The sequence below is a fragment of the Rhineura floridana genome, chromosome 18 (assembly GCF_030035675.1).
Source record: "Rhineura floridana isolate rRhiFlo1 chromosome 18, rRhiFlo1.hap2, whole genome shotgun sequence".
Lineage (NCBI taxonomy): Eukaryota > Metazoa > Chordata > Lepidosauria > Squamata > Rhineuridae > Rhineura > Rhineura floridana.
Window position 1 is genome coordinate 17,414,237 of NC_084497.1, and position 16,262 is coordinate 17,430,498.

Below are 16,262 nucleotides of genomic sequence, written 5' to 3' on the forward strand. Positions count from 1 at the left end.
CTAGAGGGTCGCAATTTGTCTCCTAGGCCTGAGTTCCCCACCCCAGTTTAACACCATTTGGAGGGGAGGCAAAGTATAAATGATAAACTGAACACAAGCGGGTAGGTAATGACTACTCCTTCTGTTCTATACCTCTAAAGAGTAAGCGCCTTCAGATATCTCAGGCAGGTGATTCCCGTGGAGACCTCTTTGCAAGCTCTTTGAGAGCAGTGCCCCTGAGCTGCCCAATGCCACTAAGTGTTCACCACCTCTATGGCTGTCAGGGCAACTGATGTCTTTCGGAAAAGTTCCAGGATGGGCTTTTTGGGGACCTTCATCGTTGTGCAGCCAAAGCCGCTGAGTCCCCAGCTGGTGAAAGGCAGCCTATCGTGGCACAGCACCCACTTGGTGGCCCCCGGTTCCCAGTAGTAAACAGTGTTGTAATATTCTTCTTCATTTTCTCCTTCCAGGTTGTTATACAAATAAGTATTTTCTCCACCCAGCACATAAATCCGGTGCTTCCAGCGCACCACGCCAGCTCCCGCCAACTCTATTGGCAGCCTGGGGATAGTGATGCTCTTGTCAACCCGGCCATCCTCCCCTAGGAAGAAGCATTTCCGGGTGCAGTGCATGTTTCCCGAGTCAGGCCACCGCTCATTGTGACGCCTCACTCGACTCCGGAAGTAGCCCCCGATCACGTAGATCCCATTGTTCATGGCCACAGCACCAGACCAGTAGCACTCGTTGTCCAGAAACACTTGACTCCAGAGGCCGGAGCTCACTTCATAAATCAGGACCTTTCGGGAGGCATACCACGAGCCCACGGAATCAGTGACGCCGCCAACCAGGTAGAGCTTGTTCTTCAGCACCGTGGAGGCAAAATGACTGAGAGCAAATGGCATTCTGGCAATCGGAGCCCAGGACTTCTCCACCAAGTCAAAGCTTTCAGCCGTGTCAAGGTAATCCTCGTACTTGCACCAGCCCCCAACGGCAAAGAGCTTTTGGTTGCATGTGAGAAACCCATGGGATGCCCGGGCCACGGACATGGAAGGGAGCTGGGTCCAGCGGCCCCTTAATGGGCTGTACTCATGCATCGTGTCTGAGTACGAGTCATCCGTGTGAACCCCTCCTGTGACATACAGCTTGTCTCCGACGGCCACGCAACGAGCGCAGTACAGGCATTTCAATAGGGGGAGCTTTTCCCACATTTCCATCTGGGGGTCGTAACAGCCTACCTGGAAATCCTTTGTCTTCAGCTCTGGGCCTTCCATGTTGAAGAGATCCACACAGATGATGCAACTGGCGTACATCCCCCTCCTCAGGCCTTGGCTCTGCTGTAGCCTCTCTTGCCGGTTGAGGCGTTTCCACCGCAGATGCAGGTCTCTGTAGCGCGTCATTTCAGACTGGACCTCCCTCAGCTCCTCCTGGGTAAGGAGAGGGAGGCGGACGTATGTCAGCAGCTGCCCAAGGAATGAGAGGCGGCTGGCGCTCTGGGCCATCACCCAGCGCCACACGGCGCGGTAGATGACAAGCTCCGAAGAGATGACCAGGCTGTCCAAGGAGAGAATGCTGATCAGGGTGCTGGGGTTCAAGTCAAGGAAGCTTTTGTCCTCGGCTGAGAGGCGCTTGAAATGCAGGTTGACCAGGCTCTTGGCTTCTTGGAAGAGGGCAGGATCGCTGTGCGCATAGCCCAGTTCATAGAGACTAAGGCAGTTCTCTGAGGAAATGTGTTCCAAGAGGAATCTGGGGTGAAGGAATGGGAACAGGGCGCCAGTTAGATAACAAAGGTCAAAACTGATGCCCTTGTGGACATGCCCCTTATAGGTGATTAACTGGAGCCCAGGAGTTGTATTCTACTATGTTCCACTCAGAGTAAGAAAATGTAAATGTACTGCCTTCAAGTCGATTCCGACTTATGGCAACCCTCTGAATAGGGCTTTCATGAGGCTGAGAGGCAGTGACTGGCCCAAGGTCACCCAGTGAGCTTCATGGCTATGTGGGGCTTCGAACCCTGGTCTTCCAGGTTGTAGTCCAACACCTTAATCACTACACCATACCGGCTCTCTCCACTCAGAGCAGACCCACGGGAATGAATGAACCCAAGTTAGCTGTGGTCGTTAATTTCAGTGGGTCTACTCTGAGTAGGCCCAGTACTGGATTCCTGCATTGAGCTGGGGGTCGATGGCCTTACAGGCCCCTTCCAACTCTATGGTGATTAGGGATGGAGAAGAAATTTTATTCATTTCGCATTTAAAGGAAAACTTATCTAGTTAGCACTTTCTGAAGTGAACCAAACCACAGCTGTCCTTTGAAAACTCCACTTCTCTGAATTTTGCAATACAGTTCTCCAGCCAAGTAATGGGCAGAAAAATGCACATACTGGAGTAGAGTGTGTCCTACAAATGCCTGTATTAGTGAAAAATAACAGGCAGAAATGCATTAATATTAGGGGAAATTGCTTGCATATATGTGCATATCATACTCAAAACTGCATCCCAAAATGTGTCTGTCGGAAGAAATTTGCACCAAAATGCTGATGAATTTTCATGAGTTTTTTTTTTTTTTTTAAATCACAAATGGCTGTGGAAACGTGAACTGAATTTAAGACTGGAAAAATTAGAAATGTAGAAAACTGGAATTGACGGATTAGTCCATCCCTGGTGCTGATCCACGATAACTGCATGCTGGTGTTCCAGAACTGGAACCTGCCCTGAATTTGAACCCGAGGTTGTGTTGGAGGAAGAGGACCCCTAGCAGATATTCCCCTGCCCTGACAGGAGACATTAGATCCAGACGTCATCTCTCCAAGACCAAAGATCTCCACAATGGTGGCCTGGGTTCATGGCTGGTTTTTGGACCCCTGCCACCTTTAGGACCAAAGGAGCAGTGGAGATGTACAGTCAGGCATGAGCTTCAGGACCACCATTCAAGTGCCCAGCTACTTTCCATGTGAGGCTACTCAGGAGGAGGGGGGAGCATGCTTAAGCATGTGCCTGGAAGGGTCTGGGTAAGAAGGGGTGGAGTCTCCAATCTCCTATACAAGCTTTCTGCAGGAGATGCTTCATTGCTGAAGCAAGATCTCCAGAGCAAAGCCTTTCTAAACTGAGGAAAACAGAAAGCCGGCCACTCGGAAGTCCTCATCGCAGACCATCACAGCATCAGCACAAGTGGAGGAAATGCCCACGGAACCGTGCTCTCAGAAGGGTGGCTTTCTGTTATCTTTTAGACCTAAAGCAGTGGAGTATGAATGTGAGAAAATGCAGCTCGCGAAGGGGATTGGTGTGCGGGGCCTGGCGAATCCTGGCAAGAAAGAAGAGAGATTGGGCAGAAAAGGCAGGCACTGACCTTCTCTAGAGAAGAGGTGCCTTTCCCATCTGACCGTCTCCTTCCTGCCCATGCCTGCCTTTTCTTCCTGCCCCATACCCTGCCCCCTGATAGTCCTGGATCACTCTGGGCCACCATCCCTGACCAGTAGCGATCCAGTGCTATCTCAACCCTACTCAGCCAAGGCCCAAATGCCTCCAAAGAAGCCTGATTCAGCTTGGTCCTCGGCCAAATAAGGAGCACAGCCCTAGCAGAAGGTCCCAAATTCAATCCCAGGCATCTCCAGGTACGGCTAGGAAAGATTCCTTGTCTGAAAGCCTGGACAGTGCTGAGCTAGGTGGACCAACGGTCTCACTAGGCAGCTTCTTTTGTTTCTATGAATCTTACTTCAGTGCTATTGATGGGACAGTGTCCACCACCACACCTGAGGAGGCTCAGGGGAATCTGTGGAGCACATACAGCACCAAGCCAGTTGACCCTGCCCAGCCCCTGCTGCCTAAGGTGGCTGCCTCACTCTGTCTAACAGTAGGGCCAGTCCTGGCTGGGAGAGGCCATTTGGCAGGATGTAGTTGTCCCTGCTTTCCACCCTTTCACAGATGCCATGACGTGCTTTGGGTATACATCCTACCTCTTACCAGTGGCAGCTCCAAGCTCACGGCCAATGGGTTGTATCCAACATGAGTCTTACTCAGAGAAGACCCAATGAGGTTAATAACTAATTTAGGTCCATTAATTTCAGTGGGTCTGCTCTGTGGAGGAAAACAGAACTTCGCTTTGTGGTTAATCCAGATCTTGCCAGAGGCACTTTTACTGAAAGGAAAACGAACCGCTGTTTGGAGAGAACATTCAAACTGACTAGGAGGCTTCCTGTCAGTCCAAAAAGTTCTCTCCCATAGGCAATATTCAGCTCATTCTTATAGCAAATGTTCTAAAGTGTACAGAAGCAGATTTCAGTCATGACACTGACATCTTTCAACTGTTTGTGAAAGAAATTCCTGAGCTACGCACATGTGCTATCTACTTTGTGGTTTTATAGAAGGTCGAACATCAACAGTTTTCTCGGAACATTCTGTAACACACTCTGTACGTGTACTCTGCATTATATTCCTTGTCATTTTACCCCCCCCCCATTCCCTTTGTGTCTGCAAGCTTCAAACCAAAGTTTGAGGCCCACGGAATTTTTATTCCACAGTTTTGAGTAGGACAGCCAGATACAAGCCAATGGTTTGGTCAGGGGTAGCCAATGTGGCTTGCTCCAGCTGCCGTTGGACTAGAACTCTCATCATCCCTGATCTTTGGTCATGCTCACCAGGCCTGGTGGGAGTTGTAGTTCAACTGCATCTAAACGGGTACCATGCTTGCTACTTCTGGTTTGGCTAACTTTCCGCAAGACAACTTTGCACAGCCCTGCTCATGCCAATCCCTGTACCTTTCTGCAATTTTTTTTATAGCATAACACGAGTCGTAAATCTAAAAATCAAAACTATTTAAAATTCTGAATGGTGGAAATTAGATTAATGACAAAGCAACCCTGTTATCAGTAATATATTCTGACAGCAAAATCTGGATATAACTCTTTGGCATAGGAGATGGTTGGAAGTGGTGGCAAATTACATTGTGGCTACATTCGGACAATACATTTATTCCACTATTATTCCACTTTAAACAGTCATGGCTTCCCCCAAAGAATCCTGGGAAGTTTGTAGTTTGTGAAGGGTGCTGAGAGTTGTTAGGAGACCCCAATTCCCCTCACAGAGCTACCATTGCCAGAGTGGTTTAACAGTCAGTCCCTCAGAACTCTGTAGCTGCACTTCCCAGGATTATTTGGGAAAAGCCATGGCTGTTGAAAGTGGAATAACAGCGGAATAAATGCATGGCCTGAACATGGCCTGTGTCTGCTATTGCTCAGGAGCCCTGAAGAGGGCACTCCAGAGTAGAGATGGGGGAGAAATTAGTTCACATTTTAAAGGGAAGTTACCTAATGTAAACTTCCTGAACCAATAAGCATGCTGAAACACAGCTGGGTTTTTCCCACAAAATTTGAACTCCTCCAAATTTCGTGATGTAGTTCTCCAGCCATAAAGCATGTATCAAAATGCATACATTAGTAGAAATAATGTCCAAAGTGTGGTGCGGAAATGGGCAGGCTGAGCTTAAGGCTGGAAAAAATGAGAAACTGATAGGAATAGAGAGGGATATATTTGTCCATCCCCATTCCTCAATGATATAAAAGAAAGTGTGTCTCCCAGTTATAGCCCAGTGGTTCAAAGGCCACAGCTCAGTGAGAGAGCATCTTCCTTGCATGCAGAAGGCCCCAGGTTAAATCTCTAGGCAGGACTGTGAATATTCCCTGCCTGTAAATCTGGACAGCCCCTGCTAGCTGAATGGACCAATGGTGTACGGCGGCTTCTCACGTTGCTACTTAAATCCAGAGCTTGGAAAAGTTACTTTTTTTGAACTACAACTCCCATCAGCCCAATCCAGTGGCCAGGCTGTCTGGGGCTGATGGGAGTTGTAGTTTAAAAAAGTAACCAGCAATTTATGCAGGACCACAAAGACTAGAATCTCGTTTTATATTTACTGCAAGGATTGTAGCTCAGTGGCAAGGCACCTGCTTTGCATGCGGGAAGTCCCAGGTTCAGTCCTCAGCATCTCCAGGTAGGGCTGGCAAAAGACTCCCTGCCTGCAACCCTGGAGAGCGGCTGCCAGTCAGTGCAAGCAACAGCAAGCAAGATGGACTGAGGGTCTGACTCGAATAAGGCAGCTTCCTATGTAAATAAAGAGGATTCCAATGTTCAAGGGTGCTGCACTGTTTAGGGATTACCTGGAGCAGCTCTCTAAAAGTGGGAGGATCTGGAGCCTGCTGGCTGCTACAAAGAGGTCTTGGGCCATCTCTGGCATGAGTGCAATCTCCTCCGTGTAGTAGTAGTTCACCACAGTTTGGACAATGGAGGGATCCATGTCTTGCAGCAGCACCTCTCCATCCTGCGACTCTCGGAAGGAGCTGGAGAACATAGCTCGGAAGTACGGGTTGATGGCAGCAAGGAGCATCCTAGCCAAAAAGGAGAAGGAATGCATTGGCAGTAGAAAGCCAGGACTGAAATCTCTAAAATCCATCTTCCTGAAACATGGGACCCCAGATGTTGCTGGACTACAACTCCCATCATTCCTGACCACTGGCCATGCTGGGTGGACTAATGGGAAATGGAGTCCAGCAACATCTGAAGGACACCACATGGAGGAAGTCTTCTTCTAATCCACAGATGGGGAACCAGTGAAAGAAGTCTCCTGTATAAAGGTAAAACTTTGCTCTGCCCAATATTGCCTATGGCTTCCTATGAGGGAATTGCAGTCCTTAGGCTGAAAAAAGGTTCCCCAGCCCTGGCCTAAAATAAAGCGCCTCATTCCTCTTGCTTACAACCCAATGGACCTTATTGGCTGGTATGTTGGTCTTACTCAACATGCAACTCTTCTGATCTTTGCGTTTATACCATTCAGAAACAGGGGATCATGGCAGTGCTTGCATCCAGCTAAATTTTACTCAGGCCCCATCTGCATTGCACATTTAAAGCACTCTTATACCACTTGAAACAGTCGCGGCTTCCCCCAAAGAATGCTGGGAAATGAAGTTTGTGAAGGGTGCTAAGAGCTGTTAGGAGACCCCTATTCCTCTCACAGAGCTACAATACCCAGAGTTCCCTGGGAAAGGAGATATGTTGCTAAACCACCTAGGCTTTTGCCAAGGACCTATACCCCAGTGGAAAGCCCACTGATGATCCCCCATTGATGACCTGTTCCTCTGCTTCACTGTTGCAACCTGTTTGTTCATGCAACGAAAATGTTCATCTAACCAAAATTCCAACCAAAATGATATGGGGAATGGAGCAACTCTCCTATGAGGAAAGGTTATGTCATCTGGGGCTTTTTAGCTTAGAGAAAAGGCGAGTAAGAGGGCTTTCCTCATAGAAGTGTATAAAATTATGCATGGTGTGGAGAAAGTGGACAGAGAAAAGTTTTTCTCCATATCTCACATTAGATCTTGGGGGCATCCAGTGTAGCTGGATGTTGGAAGATTCAGGACAGACAAAAGAGAGTCCTTCTTCACCCAGCTATGGAACTTGTTCCCACAAGAGGTAATGATGGCCACCAATTTTAGATGGCTTTGAAAGAAGATTAGACCAATTCATGGAGGAGAAGGGTATCAATGGCTACTAACCCTTGATGACTACGTTCTGTCTACACTGTTGGAGGTAGTTGCTACTAAATACCAGTTGCTGGAAACCCCAGGAAGGGAGAGCACTGCTGCATTCAGGTCCTGCTTGCATAGGCCACGGTGAGAACAGGACATTAGACTAAATGGACCTCTGGCCTGATCCAGAAGAGCTCTCCCTGTGTTCTTATATACCTCTTGCTCTGGCCCAGACATCAGTGGTGGTAGTCAGGGAGAGGAGGGGCAGATGATGTCAGTGCCTGCTTGCTCATTGGCTCTCTGCCTAGCAAGCAAGCAGTTGGTGGCAATTTTAAGGAAGAGGACCAGCAGGTGATAATGGTGGTGAGGTGGAGGGGGTCCAAGGGGATGTCTTGTCTAAGAATCTTCCAAAATCTGGAGCCAGCAGCAGGCCTATGGCCTGCATGAAAAATAACAACCCCCAAATGTATAAATACCTGTGACAGGGAAACCGTTCACCTTTGGCCACAATGGTTGCATCACAGAGGAGCTGTTCCTGGTGTAGCTGATTCAACCCTGTAAGACACAGAGGGACACACACAGACAGAGAAAGGTGGGCGCATGATGACACAGTGAAGACAACCATCATAGGAGAAGCCATGACTTGCTATCACTGTGATTCAATTATGGCTGATGGCTTTATGTCAGTGGGGTAGTGAAATGCACTCTGTGTTTTAGTTGGACACTTCGGACAGCTCCTTGAAAGTTTGGACTAAAACCAGGAGCGGATTACACTGCCCCACTGACATGCAGCTGCCAGCTGCCACTGCCATGATTAGTCTGGGTATAATCTTTTAAAAACAGGTGCAGATCCAAGCTCAGTGTGATGCTGGCTTTCAGCATTATAGCCCTAAATTACCTGTGGCCAGGATGCCTTAAAAACTGCTGAGGCTGCCCATCCACACTACACATTTCAAACAGTAGGATACCACTTCAATAGTCATGGCTTTGCCCAAAGAATCCTGGCAACTATAGTTTGTTATGAGTGCTGAGAGCTGTTGGGAGGCCTCTAGTCCCCTCACAAGCAACATTTCCAAGAGTACCTAAATAGGCTTTGGTGCTGGTGTCTGTCTAGACAAGGGGTAGCCAACCTTGGTGTCCTCTAGAAGTTGTTGAACTAGAAATCCCCAATGATTGGCTGGGGCTGATGGGAGTTGGAGTCTAACATCTGGAGGTCAACCTTATTGGTTGCCCCTAGCCTGGATTAACGTTGGCAGAAAAGTCAACAAGGCAGTTCTAAGATGTATAGAAATATTGTTGTTGTTGTTGTTATATGCCTTCAAGTCGATTACAACTTGTGGCGACTCTATGAATCTTTTTTGGAACTATTCATAGGGTTTTCATGGTAAGAGGTATTCAGAGGTGGTTACCATTACCTTCCTCTAAGCCTACGGCACCTGGTGTTCCCAGGTGGTCTCCCATACAAGTACTAACTAGGCCTGACCCTGCTTAGCTTCCGAGATTTTATTTATTTATTGTTACATCCTGCCCTTCCTTCCAGCAGGAGCCCAGAGTGGCAATCAGATGAGATTGGGCATGTTCAGGGTAGTATGGGCGTAGGCATACAAATATAGCAGAATGCATATCATACATTTTCACTTCTTTTTTTAGTTCTGGGGACAAAAATGGGAAAAATGAGTAATGAATTTTAGATGTCTCTGGTCTGGAAATGCTTTCATTAATGCAGTCCAAGAACAGAGTGGACATTCTTGTCCCGTGAAAAAGCGTCTGCTGCTGGAGGTGCCATTCCTGAATATCAACTACTAGGAGAGTCTTTCCCAACCTTTGGGTCCCCAGATGTGGCTGGACTACAATTCCCATCATTCCTGACCATTGGCCATACTGGCTGGCACTAATGGGAGTTGTAGTTCAGCAATATCTGGGGACCCAAAGGTTGGGAAAGGCTGTAACTACAAAATAAGTCAGACTGAACACAGCTTCTGGGTAAAGATGCCTTAGATTGCATTGTAGTAAAAGTCTTGTTTCAGCTATATCGGGCAAAGGATTATATCCCGTGCTAATCCTACTCATAGATCCATTGAAATTAATGGACATGGCTAACTTAGGTCCATTAATTTCAATGGGTCTGCTCTGAGTAGAAGTTATTGGATACAACCCTCACATAGCAGGAAACTTACCCTCCCGTATGTACTGATCCAAAGGCTTAGGTTCCTCTCCAATTTCCTCGTCTCTGTCCATCAGTAAATTCATCATTGTGCTCCAACTTGGCTCCAGAAAATTAAGCTGTATCACAAATCATTCCTGCCGGAACAATAGAATGAAGATGGGAAGGTGGTCACTGACAAGTAATCTGAATCGGGGACTCCCAGCCACGTGTGGGAAGCCGGGGAGGTCACAATCGTATGAGAAGAGAAGAATATTGGAACAGCCCTGCAGCTAGATCACAGCAAAGGATCATCTGGTCTGTTATTTTGCTTGCTCAGTGATCAACCTAATCTCTCAACCAGTCTCCTGTTTGAACTGCTGCATGTTGTGTACATGGGGATTGTTATATTGCATATTTGAATTACGGATTTTAATGTCTGAATGGGGTTGTTTTATTGCGCATTTGAACTGTATATTTTATTTTATTTATTTATTTTATTTATTTATCATATTTATTAGTCGCTTTCCCCCCAAAATGGAACTCAAAGCGACTTACCAAAAGCAAACAACTACAAAAACAATTTCATAATAAAATAATACAACCAGTAATAATGTCACAGTTAATTTCAATTAATGACATTCACATAATTAACTAAATAAAATAAAATAAATAAATTGGGAGGAAAGGCAAGGATGTATTCAAAGTGGGTCTCCTGTCGCTGTTTCAGATCAGAGGCAGATTTTGTGTCTGAGCACAGTAGTCCAACAGCCGGTCTGAGAAGGACTACGGGACTCACAGTGGCCAGTGACAATGTGCCCGCCTGGGATGGTCTTTTCCTTGGACATCCAGTTAAATGTAATGGCAGGACTGGGTGGCTTGTTCTAGTTCAATACTTTTCATGCACAAAGTCTTCACATACAACTGACCCAGTGGAGGGACGCCTGGGATCCAGTTGCTACTGCTGCTACTAAAGCTGATGTGCATCGCTACTTCAAGCGGGACAGACTCTGTATCGCCCATGGCATTAGAGCTCGGAGGTACACCTGAGCCTGGCTTGCAGTCAGAGTAGGAGAGGTGCTCCTTAGCAGCATGGTCTGTTGGGTAAGACTGCTAATACTAGTGTTGGAGGTCTGTGAACGGTTTATTAGCTGAGAAGGTGTAGCAGAGAGATTAATCGAGGTCTCTGACATGCTGGACTGCTGAGTGACACTGCCACTGGGGGATGCGCACTGCCTCCTACCTGACCGGTTTGCCTGTGGGACGCTGGCCAGGCTCTGGAACAGAGTGCTACTCAAATGCTGCTGTTGCAAAGCAGCAGTTTGTAACGTTAGATGCTGCTGTTATGGATGTCAAATATTTTACTGCTTGTGTAACCAGCTTTTAGACTTGTAAACCGCTCAGAAGACTGTTTTGGAATTAAGCAGTATATAAATGAAGGAGTATGGTTCCAGTAAGCCTAAAAGCAGGGCATGAAGGAAACACCTTCCCCCTGTTGTTTGCTTGCTCCACAGCAACAGGGATTAAAGGTATGCTGCGCCTGAACCTCGAGGTTCCATAGAGCTATCATGGCAAATGGTACCATGTGTCTGTCCTCCATGAATTTGTCTCAACCCCTTTCATAGCCAGCTAAGCGACTGGCTGCAATTCACATTAAACTCTATATGTTCGTCATGCACTGTATGCAAAAGTTCTTAGAAATAACCTAGCACAGTGGTCAAGCATCTGCTCTACATGCAGAAAATCTCTGGTTCAATCCCCAAAGGCATCTCCAGGTAGGCCTGAGAAAATCTCCTGCCTGAAACCCTGGAGAGCTGCTGCCAGTCAGTGCAGACAATACTGAGCTAGATGGGCCAACGGTTCAAGGCACCTTCCTAGGTGCCTGTCCTCTGCTTTGTTTAAATTCAGAGGACTGCCACAGCTCAGAGGCTCTCCACAAATAATAAAAGATTTATTCTTTTAAAGAAAGACAAACATTTGGAGAGTGCCCAGGAAAATCCCTGAAGTCAGGCCTGCCCTTCCCCTGCAATGTGGCTCCCACCCTAAATCTTCCTACCACCCTGCAACGTTCATCTCCATCTTCATGTCCCCACCTCTATCCAGACTTGCCGTGCGCAACCGTCTCTTCCTTCCCCCAACACCTTGAGGCAAGCTTGGCCCTCTTCAGCATGAGTGCCACCCTCCCTCCAATTGGCCCAACTGAGGCAGGCATCATAGTCTGTTTTGCATACTGAACTCTGATTCGTTCATCTCCTATTGTGTGCCTGCAAAGGATGGGGAGGAGGGCACAAACGGGACCCTCAATAAGGATCAAGAGATGCAAGGTTTGGACTCAGGAAATGAGACAGCTTTAAGATGGCCCTTGGCATGGAACAGGGGCAACCTGCTTCAAAAGGAATTGTTTCAGCAATTGATGGCACTGTTGGTTGGCCCCTGCCTTGTGATCCGTTGAGGACTGCAGCATCTGAGATCCCTTCAGGTGTTGGGTTCCAACTCTCATCAGCCACAGCCAGTATGGTCAGGGTTGGTGGAAGTTAGAGTCCAACAACATCTGGAATGACCACAGGTTCCCCATCTCTACCAGCCATGGTGGCTACATTCTACTTCTGAATACCAGTTGCTGGGAATCGCAAGGGTGGAGAGAGCAGCCCTTGTGCTCAGGTCCTGCTTGTGGGCTTCTGTCTGGCCACTGTCAGAACAGGATGCTGAAGTTGTTGGGCCATTGGCCTGATTGAGGATGCTGGAAAGATCATCTTATGCCTTACATACCAGGTTGATCACTGCGCTCTGCAGGTGAGGCCTCTTGCAGATACCATCTTATCAGGAGGTCCATTCCACACAACACAGGAAACAGACCTTTAGTGTGGTGGCACCGACTTTGTGGAATTCCCTCCTCTTAAATATTAGACAGGAGCTGTCTCTGCTGTCTTTTTGGAGCCTACTGAAGACCTTCTTCTTTCCACAAGCCTTTTAAGCAGAGGCCTTTATCCCAGTCAGCGTCTCTACTGGATTTTTGTTTGTTTTTACTCTTTGATCACTTTTTTGCCACCCTCTGTTCTTTCTGGAAGGAAGGGAGGATATTATTATTACTGTTATGATGATTATTATTATTATTTCAGGAGGACTCTACTTGTGTTCTTTTACTGCTTATTTTATTCCTGCTTCATGCTTATCTTCTGCGCAGGATGATTGCTCAACACAGAGTGTTAAGGAAGTATGTTCTTTGCCTTTGGGGGCCCATTTCCTCATTCTCTGGCTCAAAACAGAAAAAGGGGCTTCTATGGGAAACTAAGGAAGGCAGAGGAAAACCGAGAGATACATTCTTGTAGAGTGAATAAGATTCAGAGTGCTGACCGACAAGGAGAGGCCGAGGGGGAATCCGGTCTTGCTTGGCCAAGCAAGCGAACAGCTCAGTGGCCGGTCTAATCCTGTTAGATGACCACTAGCCAGCCCTGTTATATTAAACAGGACTGTTAGCAGAACAAGAACAGAAATGGCCTGGCCTGTTCAGATGTATTGGCTCTGGGTGCAAATACACAATCATCTGTAGTTTCTTGTCACTGCATGATCATGTCACTGCCTTGACTTATGCAGAACTTTAGACAGTGCTAGAGAGGGAAAGATCTGTCAGTTTAGGTTATTTTACCTTCTCATTTTTCCAGTCTTAAATTCAGTTCTCCATATTTCTGCAGCCATTTTTTTAAAAAAAATTCTAATGAAAATCCTCCAGCATTTTCATGTGAATTTCTCCTAATAAACACATTTTAATAGGGAGTTTTGACGAATGTACACATTTTTGCAAGGAAATTCTCATTATATAATGCATTTTTGTATGGTATCTTCATTCATATATTCATTTTCATGCACATTTCTCCCTACCACATGCATTGTTGTAAACATTGTTTGATTGGCAAAGTGCAAAATTTGAAAAAGTGCCAATTTCAAAGGAGGGCTGAGTTTTGCTTCCCCTGTTGTTTTGGAAAGTGCCAATTTGATATATTCTGCTTGAAATGTGAACCAAATAGAATTTCTTGCCATCCCTAGACTATACCCACATAATTCAATGGACAAAACAGAGTCTTATCACAGGGATGTAAGAAGCTGCCTTATACTGAGTTAGACCATTGGTCTATCTAGCTTAATATTGTCCAGTGTTTGGAAAGTTCATCTTAAAAAGGAACTAGTTGCAGTTCATCCTTCTACAAAATTTAAAGTCAGATTCTAGTCCTCGTGGTTCTGGATGAAGAGCCGATTTAAATAGGAAGGTGTCTTATACTAAGTCAGGCCACTGGTCCATCTAGCTCAGTTTTGTCTGCACTGACTGGCAGCAGCTTTCCAGGGTTTCAGGCAGGGAAAATTCCCAGCCCTAGGGAAAGAAGCTACGACCTTCTGCATGGAAAGCAGATGCTTTCCTACTGGGCTATGGGCCCTCCCCTAAAGGAGATGGGGTGGTGTCATGTAATAGTCACCGTGTGGTTGTGTAAGTGGTTGGGCCATGCTGAAAATGAGAGGGGTGGAGCTTGCTGTTCTCCATTACCATGTAGACTATAGAGCAGATGGTCCTGCTTTAATCATTGTGCCTCCACATGCTTTGGGGAAGGTCTATAGATCAGTGGTATAGCTTTGCATGCAGAAGGTTCCAGGTTCAATCGCCAGCATCTCCATATAGGGCTGGAAATGTTCCTTCTGAACTCTGGAGAGTTGCTGCCATTCAGAGTAGACAATACTGAGCTAGACGGACCAAGGGTCAGCCTCTGTATATGGCAGTGTCCTATGTTCCTTTGCTCAACAGCTTCAACTGACTCCCACATTTGGTTGCGAATTATTATAGCCTCTTGGAGCCTGAAAAATAAAAATCATGGCCCACCTTCTGATCGTTCTTTGATTTTGTATGAGTTCCCCTAAAGCTGCGATGGGGAGCCCCAGATGCTGCTGGACTATAGCTCCCATCATCCCTGAGCATTGGGCAGGCTGTCTGGAATGGATGGGAGTTGGTGTCTGAAGGGTCACAGCTCAGCCATTCGAGGCTCAGACAATGTTGATCGCGGGGAAGCTGTTCAAGCATTGGATGAATCAGGAGAGGGGATGACCTGATGGAAGCAGAGATCTGGAAAGCTTGTGGTATTTCAGCACACGTGTTTCCAAGTGTCCAGCAGTACGCAGGAAAGTGCTAGACCAGAGGATGCCTAGTGACACTCACTCATCTGCCATTCTGGAACAGAAATGGCAAATGAAAACTGCTAACCTTGTATGGAGCTTTACCAAATCTTTAGGTTTTCCTGAAAAACAGCTCCCTGACAGATATTCCAAACCTTACAAATCTCTTCCTAAGCTGTGGCCTATGCTTTATAGACTCCATTAGCCAAATTATTAATATACTGGGGTGGGGCAGTGCCCCCTGCTTGCTCCATTCACCACCACCCTCTCCTGCTAGGCCTCCCCATAGGGCCTGCAAAGCAGCTTCCCCCAAACCACACCCACATCTGACATCATATGTGGTAACAGGTATGGGCCAGGTAGAGATGTTGCTTGACTGACTGCTCACACAGCTGATCCCTGCAGAGACTGGGAGTGAGCTCCATCCTGCTTGGTTGCTGTCTCCCCCCTGCCTCTGCAGGCCAGCTTTGACAGGTAGGTAGGACAACCCCGCTGTCAGTCACCTGATATCATCAGCCAACTAATTCTAGCTTTATCCCCATTCTTCCCTGCTATAAGGGCAACACTGAGGAGGGAGCTGACAAGGAGTTGCACCCCTGGTCTGTTTGTGAGTAAGGAAGCAGGCAGGTTGGGGCTAGCTAAGGGCAGACTGAGACTGGCGGGGCAGTGCTCCATTTGCCCTGATTGATCAGCTTCCACTGCCTGAGGTTTAAGGATTCACAAAGATTGAATTCCTCAGGCCTCCCTACTAGAGGATGACACGCACCTGCCTTTCTCTCCAGATCTGAAAGAATGACAGCACTGTATTAGTGGGAGAGATGGAAAGCTGGGCTCAGTCGATGAGCTCTGCTGAAAGCCCAGCTCCACTGAGCTCCTCCTGAACTGTTTCATGATAAGAACTACTACTTAAGAATTGGTGCCTGAGTTGGTTTGCCTCATCCCTCCTCATCCCTTCTTCCTTTTGTGCTGTACCTTTCAGAAAATAAGCCTACTGGCAGGGCCTCTCCTTTTTATTTGACCTGGGAGCCTTTTGGGCTAAAGAGTAGTGTTGGGTGCTAGTTCCGCAGCTGCCAGCAGCAATGATTACCCGACTGGAAGATGGAGGTGTCATCCTGGCAATGCAGTTAGAGCCAAGGGATGCTCACAGCCAGCGAATAACATGGCAGCTGGCTGCACTTTCCAGGACAGGCCAAACCGAGGGGGAGACAGCAGGTAGAGGGCATAGCTTTGGGGAGATGGAAACCAGAACGGCGGACGGTGGAGACACAGCAAAAGAAAGGGGCTGGGAGAGGAAAGAGAAGCAGGGGATTGACAGGGAACAGACGGGGGAAAGGGAATAAAGAGATTCAAAACAGTGAGCAGAGTGAGGCAGAGAATGACGGAGGGGAAAGCTGGTGGGAGGCCTTACCCCAGGGGGGGAAGACACAAAGTTGTGGGAGTTGGTATGAACCTACCCAGGCCCTGAGATCT

General features: G+C 47.3%; 1 protein-coding gene and 1 pseudogene across 1 annotated transcript; both read right to left on the reverse strand.

Moving 5' to 3' along the window:
• Window positions 1–233: 233 nt before the first annotated feature.
• LOC133372675 (kelch-like protein 6) lies at window positions 234–9,742 on the reverse strand. The gene is made up of 4 exons (XM_061601595.1): window positions 9,670–9,742; window positions 7,969–8,047; window positions 6,128–6,355; window positions 234–1,722 (listed from the first exon to the last, which is right to left on the reverse strand). Exons 1-4 carry the CDS (start codon window positions 9,740–9,742, stop codon window positions 234–236), a joined length of 1,869 nt encoding a protein of 622 aa, XP_061457579.1.
• Window positions 8,917–9,093, reverse strand: LOC133372977 (5S ribosomal RNA; annotated as a pseudogene).
• Window positions 9,743–16,262: the final 6,520 nt, after the last annotated feature.

What these genes read in the sequence shown, in the direction of transcription:
- LOC133372675 (XM_061601595.1), bottom strand. Translation starts at nt 9,742, where the DNA reads ATGAATTTACTGATGGACAGAGACGAGGAAATTGGAGAGGAACCTAAG. An exon ending in GAACGGTTTCCCTGTCACAG is followed by an intron (nt 6,356 to 7,968) that starts GTATTTATACAT and finishes CTTTTTGGCTAG; the next exon opens with GATGCTCCTTGCTGCCATCA. An exon ending in CTTTTAGAGAGCTGCTCCAG is followed by an intron (nt 1,723 to 6,127) that starts GTAATCCCTAAA and finishes CCTTCACCCCAG; the next exon opens with ATTCCTCTTGGAACACATTT.